Source organism: Geotrypetes seraphini, chromosome 2 (genome assembly GCF_902459505.1).
Source record: "Geotrypetes seraphini chromosome 2, aGeoSer1.1, whole genome shotgun sequence".
NCBI lineage: Eukaryota > Metazoa > Chordata > Amphibia > Gymnophiona > Dermophiidae > Geotrypetes > Geotrypetes seraphini.
The window spans coordinates 233,881,292-233,899,840 of NC_047085.1; the positions used below are offsets into that span (position 1 = coordinate 233,881,292).

At 44.8% G+C, this 18,549-nt stretch overlaps 1 protein-coding gene across 2 annotated transcripts in view; it reads right to left on the minus strand.

The window, feature by feature from the left end:
- Nucleotides 1-297: 297 nt before the first annotated feature.
- LOC117355991 (phospholipase-B 81-like) overlaps nt 298-18,549 on the minus strand; it is a 197,677-nt gene continuing 179,425 nt past the window's right edge. For both annotated transcript variants that reach the window (XM_033935208.1, XM_033935209.1), the window contains 3 exons: nt 16,422-16,592; nt 8,395-8,501; nt 298-720 (listed from right to left, as the gene is read on the minus strand). In XM_033935208.1, the coding sequence (XP_033791099.1) occupies nt 553-720; nt 8,395-8,501; nt 16,422-16,592 (446 nt within the window). In that variant the 3' untranslated portion in view covers nt 298-552. The remainder of the gene's footprint in view (nt 721-8,394; nt 8,502-16,421; nt 16,593-18,549) is intronic.

Below are 18,549 nucleotides of genomic sequence, written 5' to 3' on the forward strand. Positions count from 1 at the left end.
GTGCTTCTTCAGGAAAAGATCCCCATGGCAGAAGCGGAGGTAGCGGCAGCAGAAATTTGAGCTGGAAATGTCCTCCATCCCTTTTTAAACAATGAAAAACACAGGCTACAGATCATTTGCCTAGCACATACACAGCAGTGCAAAAGCACTCCAACTCTGATATATTCTGTGTGCAGCATAGCAAACAAATTAGCTTTATTTATTTATTTATTTAATTTTCAATACTGTTCTCCCAGGGGAGCTCAGAACGGTTTACATTAATTTATTCAGGTACTTGAGCATTTTTCCCTATCTGTCCTGGCAGGTTCACAATCTATCTAATGTACCTGGGGCAATGGGGAGATTAAGTGACTTGCCCAGGGTCACAAGGAGCAGCGTGGGGTTTGAACCTCAGGATGCTGAGGCTGTAGCTTTAACCACCGTGCCACACTTTTCCTATTTTTAATCTTGATGTGTGACAACTGTTTCTTCTTATTTAAAAACCCAATTGGGTTTTAAAATTTTTTTTTTCACAGTGTGCAACATATTTCTCTGAAAAATTATATAATTGTGTTACAAAGTAGGTTTCATTGTGACAAAGCTGAAGTTATAGAACTCCGGCAGGCCCTTGTGCTCTGTCTCATTGAATCTACTCCAGCTGAAAGCAGGGAGTCCGTTCTCCACGGGTGGGCCATTGATAGCAAAAGCTGTAAATTGTGAAGCCAAAGTGATGTCAGAAACCTACGAAACATAAAATAAGAATAGTTAGGAGAATGTGTTGTCTTCAGGTATATGCCCCCACAGCTGTGTGTACATGTTTAAATTTATAAAAGGGAGAAAGAAAATCCAACGTAGTCTGCAGTAAACAACAGCAACCAGAAAACAACAAACAGACTGCAGACAATGTACAAGATGCAGGCGTTGTTTATTAGTAAATGCAGTAACATATACAACCTTATAGCCAACCAAGGGACCCAACACGCCTTCCTCAGGGGTCCATGGTGGTTAAGGTATAAAGCAAACTGTGTAAGACTTGCTTGACCCCATTTGATCGTGATTGGCGTGTGTTTGTTATCTTTTACGCAGTTTGCTTTATACCTTAACCACCATGGACCCCTGAGGAAGGCGTGTCATCCGAAACACGGACCGTGTCGGGTCCCTTGGTTGGCTATAAGGTTGTATATGTTACTGCATTTACTAATAAACAACGCCTGCATCTTGTACATTGTCTGCAGTCTGTTTGTTGTTTTCATGTTTAAATTTATTGCATTATATAATTCATGCTAATATTGCTTTCCTAGTTGAACTTGTAATCTCAGTTTTCATAGGTCAGTCCTTGCATCTGACCCATTTTCACTGAGGAACCTGCCAAGTTTCAGCTTCATCCCCTCAAATACATGCTCTGATCCTCTTGGTCATTTCCTCAGCACTAGTCTTATGGGTATTCTCTGGACACAAGCAGGAGATATGCAGCTGACTGAGCCTGAGTGCCGGTGCTGTCCCCTAGCTAAGTAAGTTTTTGAACTTACTGGGCATGTGCAGGAGTCCCTACACCTAGAGCCCCTCCTTTAGGACGTTAGTTTTTTCTTAGACTGCTCCTGACAGGTCGAAATTCTCCTCTCTTCTTCACAAAAAAATTTATTCTTTTAAAAAGTTTTATTTTCATATTTTTTCCCTTAGTTAGTAAATCAAAAGGAAAGGGGGTAATATATATTTTTAACTGAGTAGCTTTACAAGAACTTCTAACAGTTCTTAAAAAAAACCAAGAACGGAAAAGAAAACAACTTCCATATTTGTTCTTTGATACGTTTTTTATTTTTTAGCTTTGTGTAAAAAAACAACAAAAACCCGGAATCTTCTGCGGTCACTGTGAAGAAATTTTTTCTTTCCTTTTTCAAAAAAAACCCCACCCCAACAACAAAGAAGGTAAGGAAACAAAGCAACGAAAATGGAAAGCTTCATCACTTCGGCAATTGACACGTCCCTGCTTTGCCAGCAAACTTTACTTTTTAGAGCACGGCAGTGCTGTTTATAGTTAGGTGCTGGGACTAGGAGGGCGCCTCTTTAGCTGCTGCGATGAAGGCTTCCCGCGCAGGGTCTAATACTGCAACGCTGCAGAACCTCCTGAAGTAAATCTCAGCATCGCTTGCTCCCTCCCCCTAGGGCCCTGTTTCGGCACCACAAGGAGAGGGAAGCCTGCTGCCGCTGTCGATGTTGACAAACCTTCTCCAAAACAAATGGCAACATCGACAGACTAACAGGAAACGGGATCACTATTCTATTTTCACTTCGGCAGTGATATATAATGGCCAAGGAGTTCCAATTTGCAAGTAGCAGAGGCTCTCTCTCTTTTTCTCGCAACTTTAGAGCTGCCGCTGAAAACGCTAGTGCCTAGAAGTGGAGCATTCAGGATGATCATAGAGATTTTTCTCCCTCCCCCCAGGGCCCTGTTCTGGTACCACAAGGGGAGGGAAGCAACATAGTGCCGAAGACGTAAGTAATAAAAAGCCGGTGGACTTGGCACCCCAGCGGATGGTAGCTGTAGCACTCCTTTATTACTGGCATCTTCAATGGCATGGATTACTTATGAAGAGGAAGCAGCAGAGGTTTCAGCAGAGGCTCCCGTGAGCTCAGTCTCAGCCTCGCAGTCCTCTCCTGACCTTCTTCAGAAGACTTATTCAAGTTAAAAGTATGCTTTTTTCCTTTACTATCACCTACAGCCATTGCCTAGCCTTCCTCTGTTCTTCTCCAACTCAGGGAATTCCTTTCTTCCTGGATTGGTCACAACCAGTGGCGGTTTCTCATTCGAATCCAGATCAGCCTCTTCAGTCATCACTTTTTATGCAGAAGGTGCCAACAGCAGAGTATTGTCATCCAAAAATTTTTACAGAAGGTTTTGTCCCTGTTTTGTCTTGATCAAGGGGCAGCACCTACACGAAGTGAGGATTTCTAAGCCATACTTCAACAGTCCAAGACTCCTCTAAAAGAACTGCAGAAGACTCTAGGTATCTCTCCCAGCAGGAGATCGGGGGTGATAGGGGGGTCACTTAACACAACACCCCCCAACACCCCCCTCCAGGTATCTTTAAATCCTTAAGTTCTTCACCAGATGATAAAGGGGATGGAACGCCTCTCATATGAGGAAAGACTAAAATGGTTAGGGCTCTTCAGTTTGTAAAAGAAAAGGCTGAGGGGAGATATGATTGTAGTGTACAAAATCCTGAGTGGAGTAGAATGGGTACAAGTGGATCGATTTTTCACTCTGTCAAAAACTTCAAAGACTAGGGGACACTCGATGAAGTTACAGGGAAATAATTTTAAAACCAACAGGAGGAATTTTTTTTCACTCAGAGAATAGTTAAGATCTGGAACACATTGCCAGAGGATGTGGTAAGAGCTGATAGCGTAGCTGGTTTTAAGTAAAGTTTGGACAAGTTCCTGGAGGAAAAGTCCATAGTCTTGTTATTGAGAAAGACATGGGGGAAGCCACTGCTTGCCCTGGATCGGTAGCATCAAATATTGCTGCTCCTTTGGTTTTGGCCAGGTACTAGTGGCCTGGATTGCCACCATGAGAATGGGCTACTGGGCTTGATGGACCATTGTTCTGATCAAGTAAGGCTATTCTTATGTTCAGGACCTCCAATTAGCTGATTGGGAAAAACCCCTTTCAATTCTGCAGTTTCAGTGAATGCTCCCGTGGGCTTAGCCTCAGCTTCATGGTCCTTTCTGGATCTCTCTCTCTCTCAACAAGAATTTGCTGTACACCCAGGTACCCCTACAGCTGTTACAAAAAAATATATATATATCTACATCTAAACTCCTTTGAACTTGCCAGAGCCCGACGCGAAGGACAGCATCCTACAAACTTTCTATGCTATCTATGATCAACAGCGTTATGCTAGGGTCAGCCCTGGCCTATGAGGCTCCCTTAGCACGTGCATCTACTGCAGATCTGCTTTGACACTTTCATTACTCATCATTCGCTGCTGAGTTTCTTTCTAGCTGTTCAGTGAGGACATGAAGTCTGCCAATCAAGTGGAGCAGGCTTCGTCCAAGGCAAGACAAATCACGGGCTGCATACGAAGGGGTTTCGTCAGTCGTAAGGCGGAAGTCATTATGCCATTGTATAGATCCATGGTGAGGCCCCACCTGGAATACTGTGTGCAATTTTGGAGGCCACATTATCGCAAGGATGTGCTGAGACTGGAGTCGGTGCAAAGAATGGCCACCCGGATGGTCTCGGGACTCAAGGATCTACCATACGAAAAACGGCTTGACAAATTACAGCTATACTCGCTCGAGGAGCGCAGAGAGAGGGGGGACATGATCGAGACGTTCAAGTATCTTACGGGCCACATCGAGGCGGAGGAAGATATCTTCTTTTTCAAGGGTCCCACGACAACAAGAGGGCATCCGTTGAAAATCAGGGGCGGGAAACTACGAGGTGACACCAGGAAATTCTTTTTCACTGAGAGTGGTTGATCGCTGGAATAGTCTTCCACTACAGGTGATTGAGGCCAGCAGCGTGCCTGATTTTAAGGCCAAATGGGATCGGCACATGGGATCTATTCACAGGGCAAAGGTAGGGGAGGGACATTAAGGTGGGCAGACTAGATGGGCCGTGGGCCCTTATCTGCCGTCTATTTCTATGTTTCTATGTTTCTATTCACATACACAAGCGGATAGCATTTCTCGAGCTATGTCCTTTCTTTGCCGTTAGTCTTCCCATACCTCAAATACACTACAGTAATTTCTTTTCTGTCACTAGTGGCGTAGTGTTTAAACCTCAGCATCCTCAGACAGTGGGTTCCTATCCCATGCTGCTCTTTCTGACCCTGGGCAGGTCACTTCATCTGCCATGGTCCCAGCTACATTAGTGGGGTTGAATATTTTTTTAAAAAGGTGGGGAGGGGCAGTTACAAGTCCTCACTGCTATCATATTTTTCCATACATATCTTCTTTTCTTGTACTCATTATAGCTCTTATTCAGTTCAGGCAGCCTCTGAGGTTTTTCCCCAATGGTTTGAATCCTTATTTTAGTGTTTTCCAATCGAATGGACTATCCTCTTGTACCTTTTTACTTTCCCATTTTTTTCATACTCTCACTAACAAGAATTTTATACGGACAAGAACAAAACATTGAGTCCATTAGATCAACAGTTGTTTGAAATGCTCAACTTCTTATCAGTACAAATAATTTTTTCAAACCATGTACTTCATCGTCCTCATCTACGTACTTCCCACAGATCTTCTCAGTTTTTGCTTGCTACTTGGCTCAGGCAAACCCTCACAATTTCTATTTTTCATCCATTTCAGTCGACCCCCATAAATTTATATCTTCTCTACCAAGCTGGAGACGCTATCTCCTTTTACTTCTCCAATAGGTTTGCGCAAAACAACTTCACTGGTAAAGCAGTGAACTAGTCCTCAGTCCCTGCCTTCACACCCCACTGTTGCAGATGATTCATGCTAAACTATCAGGAATCTATCTACATAACATATGACACTGATAAAACACCAGGTCAGTGAAATTTTCAAATGCGCTCCTTATGACACCCGAATCCTAAATTCATCCATGGTACTGGATGTCCCATTTAACCCCCCCCCTCCCAAACAAACCCCTTAGGAGAAAAAGATTTCTCAGACTACTTTACTACAATCATGAAGCCCTCCTGTAGAGTGCTAGAGTGAATCCACCAGAGGAGAGAACCACGAACTTTTGGAGGCAGAGGAATCATCCGTGCGAGAGTGAAGGAAAGTTGCTGATTCCAGTGCAGCTTTTCTGAGCTTTGCTGAGATAGCATCATAACAACTGGCTCAGGGATTTGTTATGGAATGCAGTCATCCAATCTAGTTTACGGGTGCTTAGCTATTAACCCAACTTATTACTAAAAGTCAGTATCAAATACATTTCTACGCATTCTGAACTGCTCAGAAACTCCAGCTCTGAGCAGACTTCCAAAAAAAAAAAAAAATTTAAAATTCCTGTACACATGTGTAATGCCACATTCTTCTACATGTTTCCTGGTTGGACAGAAGCGATGCACTGTCCCTTCATCTCCGAGGTACTATGCTACATTCATAGGGTATTGCACTTGGTAAGTTTGTACCATCTCTTCCCTCTGCCCACAATATACAATAGAGGTTGAGAGCTCATAATTGCGATATAGCAGTTTCTAGCATTTCACATCTACATAATCAAAGCTCCAAATAAGCACCTAGTGTACAGGGTGTTATCTAGTTAACACATTCATTTTCTTACACCTTAAGTTCCAACCACTATTCCAATAATACTTAGTGGCAACTGGTACATTACAGAAGACTGATTGGGCACAGGCAGCTCTCGGCGTGTGCCCTGAATTTGATTTTAAATATTTTAATGCATGATCTGTTTGAGCCTTTTGGATCTCCTTCGTTTTCTTTCCTTACTTACTGAAGGAAATAGATTTTTCTCACAGTTTTTCACCCACAGGAGTTGGTGACCTTTTAGTGCTAGTCACATCTTTCCCTTCTCTCAAAAAAAAAAAAATAATAATAATAATAATAATTTTTCCTAATGGAGTGCACTTCTGAACTTGTTCCAAATCCCTTCCTAAGATTGTCATGCACTCTCCTGTTAACCCAACTATATCTTGATCATTGTTTTTCCTCCTCCGCATTCTTCTCCAGCAGAAAAATCTTTCCTTCCATTGGACTGCATAGGAGCAATCCCTTTGTACCTCAACTCAACTGCTCCTTTATGCCACAAACACCAACTCTTCCTTTCCTTTAATCCAACTACAAGGAAACCAAGCATCATAACGAACTCTATTCTCTTTGATAACACATTGCATCAAGTTTGGCTACACAAGAGAGCAAATTCTATTACCAGGTACATTTAGATTTCATAAAAGTATGAGCTACATCTTTTCCTATGGCAAATTTTAACATCCATGCTCATTCGGGATATTTGCAAGGCTATAACTTGGTCCTCTGTGCATACTATTTCAAACTACTATTGCTTGGATCAGAGATTCCCTCAAGTTTTTTGTTTTGGTCATTCATTCTTACGGAACCAGTTTGCACAATGACTATTTTTACCACCCCCATCTCCTTTCAGCCTGGGACTCACCAACAAGTATACCTGCATATCCCCTGCTTGTCTCCGGAGAAAGCAAGGTTGTTTACCTGTGACAGGTGTTCTCCGTAGATAGCAGGGGAATACAGCTACACTTGCCTGTCCTCCATCCCCTCGTCTTTCTTCCTTTTCTTGCTAGGGACAAAACTAAGGGGAGGGGAGGGGCTCTAGATGTAGGTACTCCTGCACATGCCTAGGAAGCTCAAAAGCTTACTTAGCTAGGAGAGAGCACTAGCACTCAGGCTCAGTCAGTGGACTTCACCAACAAGTGTGGCTGCATTCCCCTGCTGTCTATGGAGAACACCTGTTACAGGTAAGCAACCTTGCTTTCTCTGCCCATCTTCCCTACAGAGCAGAATTCTCCATCTTGGGCTCTAGAGCAAGCTATCCTTAACTCCATCTCTATCTCCCCTTGGGAGAAAGCATCCATTTTCACAAAAGGTGCCATATCCTCTCCAAATACTTGTACACCTACTATCCCTTCATTGAGCCCTGCATTTATCCAATCAGAAAGACATTCCTTTCTTAGTAAAGTTAACTTCTACCACTGGAAATCAGTGGCGTAGCGATGGTATGAAGCGCATGGTGCAGTGGCGCCCCACCACCATCTCCTCCTCCTCCTCCCCCTGCTCCTTCCCCGATTCCCCCTGCCGTGCGTGCCCCCTTCCCTTCCCCCATATCTCTAGTTGAAGTTATTGCTCGTGGCGGTCAACCACATGCTCCTCACAACCCCATCAGCTCTCCCTCTGACATCACTTCCTATGCACAGCACCCGGAAGTGACATCAGCAGGAGAGCTGATGGGGTTGCGAGAAGCACATTGTTCACCGCCACGATCAACAACTTCAATTTGAGGTAGGGGGAAGGGAAGGGGGGCACGCGTGTGGTGAGGGGAGGTGTGGGAAGAGGTGGTGGGGGTGGAGAGAAGTGCTGGTGCCACCTCCTCACCCTTCCCCTTTACTATGACGCTTACTGGAATAATTTAAAATACATCTCTCCACTCACTCAACATTTGCTCCTTCATTCTGGCAATCTGGCATCCAGCTTCTAGGTTAAAGGACTCCTCCTTCCTGGGATAAAACCTTTTTAACTATCTGCATGCAGTTATCTGTTTCACTTATTTGCAATAAATGATGTAGCATTAAGAAAGTGAATTTTCTTTTGGATACTGGCTTGGTATAGCTGACCGTCAGATCATTGTGACATCTCCAAGAAAAAGCTAGTTATAGGCAGATACAATAGTGTCGGGGACTTAGTGAAAGGTATCATGATCTCTGACCCATAACCCTTTCTTTGTACCTTTGAATCGTGGCAACCCTTTGGAACTGGAGAACCAGGTCTCAGGTCTCCCCGACAACAGATAGTATTACAGGGGTTTTCCTCAGCATAAGGTTCATTCATATAGTCTGTAAGAGACAAAAAAAAGCACGGACGCAGTCTTTCATGACAATTACAACAGGTGCTTTTTTTGGACTTTTAAAATAAGTGCCTTACTTAATAAAGGTAATAGACATCTGTATACTTTATAAAATTGTTCTTTATGAGGACATCCAGCCATGCATAAATACTCTCACTCAAGTGGATGCGAGTTCCAAAGGTGGTCTATATGTGGCATGCACGCTATTCATGTACATGTGTATTTTTTAAATAAAATTCTCCAAAATTCCCAAGCAATCTGGTCTATGACAATCAGGCCCTCAAATAGTGGATTCAGTACCATAAAATATCTTTAGGTACTACCTAAAAAAATAACTCCTCGTAGCTCCAAGATACTTTAGCATGACTCATTTTACAAGATGCAACAATGCACTTATCTTCTCTCTCTCCCCCCCCTAATATTCAGCCAGTTGTGGTCAGCATTTTTTTAAACACTTACTGTTGCTGGCTGAATTAACCCCAATATTTTGTGCTGGACCATGAACGGGCACCAACACTGAATACTGGGGACTAAGACTGGGCTTATGCGGGCCTAGCTGAATATCAGGCCGAAGCCTGCATAAGTATTTTTTGGTTGGAATTAATTCCCCAAGCCCTCGATCCCATTTCACCTGCTCCCTATTCCCCATGCCTAGGATGGCTCCCCCAGACCTACCTAAATACCTGGTGGTTCAGTGGAAGTCTTCGGGATCAGGTGTGCGAGAACTGATGAAGCCATTTAGAAAACAGCACGGGCCCAAGCGGGAGTGCGGAAAGCTTGCTGCTGACGTCCTCGTTCCTGAATTGTGTGCCGCTAGCGAGGGAGGGATACATGCTGGACCACCAAGTATGGGGGGATGATTTAAAAAATACTAGGAAGGGTATGATCTAAAAATACTGGGAGGTTATCTAAAAGTACTGGGGGGGGATGATCTACTGGGGGAAGATCTAAAAGTACTGGAAGGGATGATTTAAAAGTACTGGGGGGGGGATGATTGATCTAAAAATACAGGGGGGATGATTTAAAAAGGTATGGGGGGAGACTGGGGGGCTGGCTGGCTTGGGGCAGGCTGGTTTGGGGCTGGCTGGCTGCCACTATGCGTGTCTACCATTAGACGTACCCTCTAGACGTGCCCTGTACCCTGTCCCGGCCTACCACTAGACCACCAGAGGGGGAACAGAGTACAGGACACACCGTTTGGTTCAAAAAATTTTTTTCCTGGTTTTTCCTCTTCTACAGATGGGTGCGTCTTATGATAAGGTGAGTCTTATGGAGCGAAAAATATGGTAAATCGCCTGGACTGGATAGTATACATCCCAGGGTACTAAAAGAACTCAAACATGAAATTGCTGACCTGCTGTTGGTGTTCTCTAACCTGTCGCTAAAATCGTCTGTACTACCTGAAGATTGGAGGGTAGCCAATGTTACACCGATTTTTAAAAAGGGCTCCAGGGAAGATCTGAGAAATTACAGACCAGTAAGCCTCACTTCAGTGCCGGGCAAAATGGTAGAAACAATAATAAAAAATAAAATTGTGGAACATGTAGACAAACATGATTTAATGAGATGGAGTCAGCATGGGTTCAGCCGAGAGAGATCTTGCCTCACCAATTTGCTTGACTTCTTTGAAGGTGTGAATAAACATGTGGATAATGGTGAGCTGGTTGATATAGTGTATCTAAATTTTCAGAAAGCTTTTGATAAAGTTCCTCACGAGAGGCTCCTGAGAAAATTAATGTCATGGGATAGGTGGCAAAGTTCAATTGTGGATTAGGAATTGGTTATCAGATAGAAAACAGAGGGTAGGGTTAAATGGTAATTTTTCTCAATGGAGGAGAAAAAACAGTGGAGTGCCGCAGGGGTCTGTACTGGGACCGGTGCTATTTAACTTATTTATAAATGATCTGGAAATTGGAAAGTGAGGTGATTAAATTTGAAGATGACACTAAACTGTTCAAAGTTGTTAAAATGAATGCGGATTGTGAAAAATTGCAAGCAGACCTTGGGAAATTGTAAGACTGGGCGTCCAAGTAGCAGATGAAATTTAATGTAGACAAATGTAAAGTGATGTACATTGGGAAGAATAACCCAAATCATAGTTACCAGATGCTAGGGCCCACCTTGGGAGTTAGAGCCCAAGAAAGGATCTAGGTGTCATCATAGACAATACGATGAAACCTTCCATCCAATGTGCAGTGGCAGCTAAAAAAGCAAACAGGATGCTAGGAATGATTAAAAAAGGGATATTTAACAAGACTAAGAATGTTATAATGCCTCTATATCGCTCCATGGTGTGACCTCACCTAGAGTATTGCATTCAATTCTGGTCTCCTTATCTCAAGAAAGATATAGTGGCGCTTGAAAAGGTTCAAAGAAGAGCAACCAAGATGATAAACGGGATGGAACTCCTCTCATATGAGGAAAGACTAAAATGGTTAGGGCTCTTCAGCTTGGAAAAGATACAGCTGAGGGGAGATATGATTGAAGTGTATCAAATCCTTAGTGGAGTAGAATGGGTACAAGTGGATTGATATTTCACTTTGTCAAAAATTACAAAGACTAGGGGACACTCGATGAAGTTACAGGGAAATACTTTTAAAACCAAAAGGAGGAATTTTTTTTCACTCAGAGAATAGTTAAGCTGTGGAACGCATTGCCAGAGATTGTGGTAAGAGCAGATAGCGTAGCTGGTTTTAAGAAAGGTTTGGACAAGTTTCTGGAGGAAAAGTCCATAGTCTGTTATTGACAAAGACAGGGGGGAAGCCACTGCTTGCCCTGTATTGATAGCATGGAATATTGCTACTCCTTGGGACTTGGCCACCGTGAGAATAGGCTACTGGGCTTGATGGACCATTGGTCTGATCCAGTAAGGCTGTTGTTATGTTTTAATTATGTCAAAGAAAATGCCTATTTTGAATAGGAAAACCATCTGGATTTCTCTGTCAGAAAAATGTCTCCAAGATGGAAGTTTTTGGACAGGATATGTCTAAAAAAGAAGAGCCATTTTCCAAACTGACATGTCCAAGTTATAAACACACACACAGGGGTGAGGGGGGGGGGGAGTCCAAGATGGCGACGGAGTGAGTCACGTCTGAAAGCTGCTCCTGCTCTGTTTTGGCAATTTCTGTTTCAATTAAATTTTCTTACCCTTACTATGCCTAAGCGCAGAGGCATACAGAGAGGCGTTCTTCCAGCCTCATCTGGTACTTCAACAACGAGACAGGTGGCAATTACAACATATGCCACACCGGCTGGATCAGGCATATCCATTGACCGAGGTGGGCAGACCTCGGTCTTGGAGAGCGAGGTTTCGCTTAGCCCTTTGGGCCCTGGAGCTCCTCCGTGTCCCGGGAGGATGTCGGCAGTGCAGGAGGTGCCGGAGACGAGTTCTCCTTTGACGCTGCTGAGTTCACCCCTGACCCCGGAAGTAATCCATGGTTTGCCGACTCTCTTGCAGTCGACACTGAAGAATGGAGGAGCAGTTACCTGCGAGGAAGCAGGGATAGAGGAGCAGGGAGCTATTGGGGTAATTCCCGGAATATCTTTGCCCCCTCCTCTAGTAAGACCTGAAGTTATCGACATGGAAGCAATCTGGAGTGGACTTGAATCAATACATAAGGTATGCTCCCAATTTTTTTCTTCAATACAGAGTACTAATTTGCAAGTAAAATCTTTGGAGGAGAAACTCCTAAAGCAGTCCAATAGAATGGACAACCTGGAAAAATCAATGTCAGAAGTGAAGGCTTCCATGAATTTACATTTGTAGGAAAAGTCTTTGCTTGTTAGAAAAATGGAAAATTTGGAAAATGCAAATAGAAATTTAAATCTTAGACTGTTGAACTTTCCGGTATCCAAATTTCAAACTCCAAGAGACCTATTTAATTCCTTCTTACAATCAATGCTGAAATTCTCTGAAAATAATATGCCACCGCTCCAAAAGTTATACTATTTGAATATTCCCAAAGAAGACAAAGGCAAAGGGACTATACCAGGAGACTTGGACCTCACTGATTTGCTGGAAACATCAATTCAAGAAGAAATAATTGTTAGAGCAACTCTATTGGTAACTTTCGTTTTTCTTCAGGATAAAGAGGCAGTTCTCCGTCTATTTTATAGGACTGAGAATGTGGAATTTCACGGCTCCAAAGTATCAATATTTCCTGATGTATCAAAATGGATGCAAGCCAGACGGAAGAAATTCCTGGCCTATCGTCAGTTAACCTTGAGTATGGGAGCAACTTTTCAGTTACGCTTTCCCTGTAAATGCTGTCTTACCTATCAGAATGTTAGATATATATTTTATGACCCTGATCAATTAAATTTTTTTCTAGAGGGTAGGACGGCACTTAGAGCTCCAGATTCTTCCATGGAATCCTTCACCCAGGCAGATGATTACCGTATTTTCGCGGATATAACGCGCACCCGTGTAAAACGCGCACACGGGTATAGCGCGCAGAAATCACGATGATATGTACAAAAACTTTTGTATACCGCGCTCACGGGTATACCGCGCATGATGCCCGACGCTCCTTTCGCCCGCCCTAACTTTCCGTGCGCTGTCCCGACTCTCCGTTCACCCCCCCTGACTTCCGTGCACTGCCCTGACTTTCCGTGCGCTGTCCCGACTCTCCGTTCACCCCCCTGACTTTCCGTGCACTGTCCCCCCTTGAAGTCCTGTCCCCCCTTGAAGGTCTGTCCCCATCCTGAAAGCCTGATGCCCCCCCCGACGTCCGATACATTCCCCCCCCCGGCAGGACCACTCGCACCCCCACCCCGAAGGACCGCCGACTCCCCAACAATATCGGGCCAGGAGGGAGCCCAAACCCTCCTGGCCACGGCGACCCCCTAACCCCACCCCGCACTACATTACGGGCAGGAGGGATCCCAGGCCCTCCTGCCCTCGACGCAAACCCCCTCTCCCCAACGACCGCCCCCCCCAAGAACCTCCGCCCGCCCCCCAGCCGACCCGTGACCCCCCTGGCCGACCCCCACGACACCCCCACCCGCCTTCCCCGTACCTTTGTGTAGTTGGGCCAGAAGGGAGCCCAAACCCTCCTGGCCACGGCGACCCCCTAACCCCACCCCGCACTACATTACGGGCAGGAGGGATCCCAGGCCCTCCTGCCCTCGATGCAAACCCCCCTCCCCCCCAACGACCGCCCCCCCCCAAGAACCTCCGACCGCCCCCCCAGCCGACCCGCGACCCCCCTGGCCGACCCCCACGACCCCCCCACCCCCCTTCCCCGTACCTTTGGTAGTTGGCCGGACAGACGGGAGCCAAACCCGCCTGTCCGGCAGGCAGCCAACGAAGGAATGAGGCCGGATTGGCCCATCCGTCCTAAAGCTCCGCCTACTGGTGGGGCCTAAGGCACGTGGGCCAATCAGAATAGGCCCTGGAGCCTTAGGTCCCACCTGGGGGCGCGGCCTGAGGCACATGGTCGGGTTGGGCCCATGTGCCTCAGGCCGCGCCCCCAGGTGGGACCTAAGGCTCCAGGGCCTATTCTGATTGGCCCACGCGCCTTAGGCCCCACCAGTAGGCGGAGCTTTAGGACGGATGGGCCAATCCGGCCTCATTCCTTCGTTGGCTGCCTGCCGGACAGGCGGGTTTGGCTCCCGTCTGTCTGGCCAACTACCAAAGGTACGGGGAAGGGGGGTGGGGGGGTCGTGGGGGTCGTCCAGGGGGGTCGCGGGTCAGCTGGGGGGGGCGGTCGGAGGTTCTTGGGGGGAGCGGTCGTTGGGGGGGGAGGGGGGTTTGCGTCGAGGGCAGGAGGGCCTGGGATCCCTCCTGCCCGTAATGTAGTGCGGGGTGGGGTTAGGGGGTCGCCGTGGCCAGGAGGGTTTGGGCTCCCTTCTGGCCCGATATTGTCGGGAAGTCGGCGGTCCTTCGGGGTGGGGGTGCGAGTGGTCCCGCCGGGGGGGATGTATCGGACGTCGGGGAGTCGGCCGGGCAAGAGGGCTTGGGCTCCCTCTTGCTCCGATCGTGGATGCGGGTGCGGGTGGGAGCGCGTGCGAGCGGTCGTTCGGGGTGGGGGTGCGAGCGGTCCTGCTGGGGGGGTGAATCGGGCGTCGGGCGGGGTGGGAACTATGTTTAAAAACTTTTGTATACCGCGCTCAGGCATATAACGCGCGGGGGGTATGCGCGGTAGGTAAAAACGCGTATAACGCGCGCGTTATATCCGCGAAAATACGGTAAATCCAACCGCACTCTGTAATGTGATTTGTTATGAGTTTTTTCTTTTAGATCCAACTTCCCTTGGAGGTGATGGACTCCCTCTCTTCATTTTGTGGACTCTGATTAGTCACATATGTGGAATTATTTTATAATTTATTATCTGTTTCCTTTTTCAATTGTTAATTTCCTTAGATTGTTATTAAACAATTTTGTGAAAAAATACAAATAAAAAAAAAAAAAAATAAACACACACACACACAAAAAAAAGCACAGACAAAAGAACATCTATCTGGCATCATTTTGAGGGAATTGGCCACATAGATCATCACTGCCGATCATAGGGATAACTCTGTGCTTGGTGCAGTGGACTTTTAACAATGGCACTCAGGTATAATTCCCATTAAAAAGGTTAGGGCTCTTCAGCTTGGAAAAGAGATGGTTGAGGGGAGATGATTGAAGTCTACAAAATCCTGAGTGTAGAATGGGTACAAGTGGATCGATTTTTTACTCTGTCAAAAATTACAAAGACTAGGGGACACTCAAAGTTACAGGGAAATACTTTTAAAACCAATAGGAAGAAATATTTTTTCCACTCAGAGAATAGTTAAGCTCTGGAACGCATTGCCAGAAGTTGTGGTAAGAGTAGATAGCGTTGCTGGTTTTAAGAAAGGTTTGAACAATTTCCTGGAGGAAAAGCCCTTAGTCTGTTATTGAGAAAGACATGGGGGAAGCCACTGCTTGCCCTGGATCAGCAGCATGGAAAGTTGCTACCCCTTTGGTATTGGCCAGGTACTAGGGACCTGCATTGGCTCCTGGGTTTGATGGACCATTGGTCTGTCCCAGAAAGGCTATTCTTAGCTGCCACTGCTATTGGGGGTGGGGCTCATTATGTCTAAAATAGGCCTCCTATTGTAGTTGTCTCATCTGTTCCTACTTTGTTGTCTATGATACATGAAATGATGGACCATTTTCCTCTAATTACAGTCATTTTCAGATACAAATTGGAAGAAAACAAGAACATAAATGACAGAGATAGAGATCAAACCAGTCTATCCAACAGCAGTTTGCTCATTTCAGACGGGTAGATGCAAAGGAACATTCCCATATGCTAACCAACACCTAGATCCTATTCCCTCCATGCCTATCATTGCTTTTTAGGGCTACAACTGCTACCCCCCGCTTCATTTCTAATCTCTGACACCAGGGATCAGCTGTGTTTATATCCATGTATTTTTGTTTAGGCCATCTCCTGTGGCAGAGGTTTTTCCAGTATACATTGCCTTTTCTGTGAAACAATATTTTCTGACATTGTTCCTGAGTCTAACCTCCCCCCCCCTCCTTGGAGCTTCACATTGTGATCCTTTGTTCCAACACTTTATTTTCATTAAAATATAATGCCCAATAAGCAAACCTAATGCCATTTAAGCATTTAAAGGTTTCTATCGTATCCCCCTAACCTCTTCTAATGTAAGTAACAGCCGCCATCCTGTGCCACATGTGCAGGAAGAGGTGGCACATTCTGGGTTTATGCTCTGGAGCAGTGCCACTCAAATTAATAAGAGGATGGTCTATGCTAGTATTCAGTAAAAGAAAAGCAGAGGCCTACTATTCTTTATAGAATAGGCTCCAAATAGGTATGTTCTAGACAACTAAAAGTAGATATCCCTTTATAGAACTGCCCTCCGCCAGCCTTTCATAAGCTGAATCAACACAATCACTAGACAAGGTTCCACATACTGTTGTATCTCATGATGTATTTCAGCGACTCCATGTCCACCACATTTGCTTGGTCTCGGCGGAAGATCATGGCACGGGGTGTAAGGTCATATGAGAAAAATTTGCCAGCTGGGTATCCACTTTGGTTGTAAATTATTTTATGAAAAGGGATATTGTAAGATGCCCAGTATCCTGAGGGATATAGAACAAAAAGTTTATACAGAACATAATATACTACTAAAATTCAATAGTACTAAACAGCATATGAGGGAGGGTACTGATAAGTGCTTGGCTTTGTAAAGAAAACAACAAGTTACGGGATTGAAAAAGTTTATTCACTCTACATATACCACTGAGCTCCACACACTTATGATTTCATTGTTCTAACTTCTTTAGCCCATCCAACAAAACTTATTTTGGTTGTGCTACAAACCACTCATCCACAGTTAATGTGGCATCCTCAGTGCTTGGATATTTTCTTCCATTGAGATGTTTTTTGAGGTTAGGAAAGATTCCTTTCAAAAGCTTGCCTCAATGTTTGGAGACCTATTGCTGCTTCAGTTTGTCGAAAAGTGCAATGTAGTACTTTGCTGTGATGATTGCACCCTTTTCCAGGCAATCATCATACAAAATTATATCTTTGTTCCAGAAGACAGATGCCAATACTTTGCTGGGCTTCTGTGTCTTGAACTTCTAGGGACAAGGGGAACTATTGTGTCTCCATTTTTTGGATTGTTCGTTTGTCTCTGGAGATTGTTCATTTGTCTCTGTGTGCTTTTGTTTGTACTTGTGATCTATGTTATGCATGGTCATTTGTAAACTGGCTACGTTTAGGTGGTGTGTACATTATAAAATAACTATGGATGAAACTTGAATATTTATTTAAGACAGTTAAAAAATCCCACAGCATCCTGCCAAAATCAGATTGTGAGGCAACCATTTAATCATGCTTCGGTCAGCACTGAGACACTTGGGAATGCATTTGGCTGAGAGCTTTCTCATGTCTAAATCTCATGAATAATATAGACTACTCATTTTTAGGATACCTCCAGGGCCTCTGCTATCTTTTTAGTGGATATTCTCCGATTGTCCAGAATCATTGAATGAATGGCATCCATATATTCTGGAATTGTCAGTTGAGTTGGTCTCCCAGAATGTTCCTCCATGCTCCAATGTCCTTTTCTAAACATAGCAACCCAGTTCTTGACCGCGGAGTAGGAAGAGCACTTATACCTAATGCAGTGTCTCGCAAAATTTTTGAAGCCGCGGCACACTAAACTTGTGGTTGCAGCTCGAGGGCATCCGGAAGTGCATGGTCATTGACACAATGATGTCACATGCATGCGTGATGTCATCACACTGAAGTCCATGCATGTGCGAAGGCCCTCCAGACAGGGCTCTGAGCCACCAGTGTGGAATGCTGGAAGGGAAGAGGTACGGAGAGGCACTGGCACCAGCTGACTGCCTACAGGATGTGCCTCATCACTGCTCAGTACTCTTGCAGTGAAATCTTTGTTGATGAATGTAAATTGAATAACTAAATAATTGGGTGTGTAACCACGCAAGGCCTTATAACACATGGTTCCAAACTTGAAAAAACACCCTAGCCTCTTCTGGCAACCAATGAAGTTCTTTATAATAAGGTGTAACATGATCTATTTTCTTCAAATTAAAAATTGAATGCATGGCAGTACATATTCTCTGAAAATTTTTACGATAACCTGCCAGATGTACTGTGTTAGAATAGTTCAAAATACTCAATCATGCCAAAAGAATCTGACTGTCTTCTTTGACTAGGTGACCAGAGAATTGGATACAGAAGATGTGCTAGATGTGGTCTACCTGGACTTCAGCAAAGCCTTTGACATGGTCCCTCATAGAAGACTCATCAATAAACTTAGCGGGCTGAAGTTAGAACCCAAAGTGGTGACCTAGATTAGAAATTGGTTGACTGACAGACAACAGAGGATGGTGGTGAATGGAATTTGTTCGAAGAAAGAAATAATAATAACAACTTTATTTTTCTATTCCTCCATAGTCAAACTGACTTCTAGGCGGTTCACATAGAAAGAAGGCTGGACAATCAGCGAATTACAAAATGCAAGAAGAAGGAAGTTACATCATGAATTGGAGAAGCATGGGGAAAGAT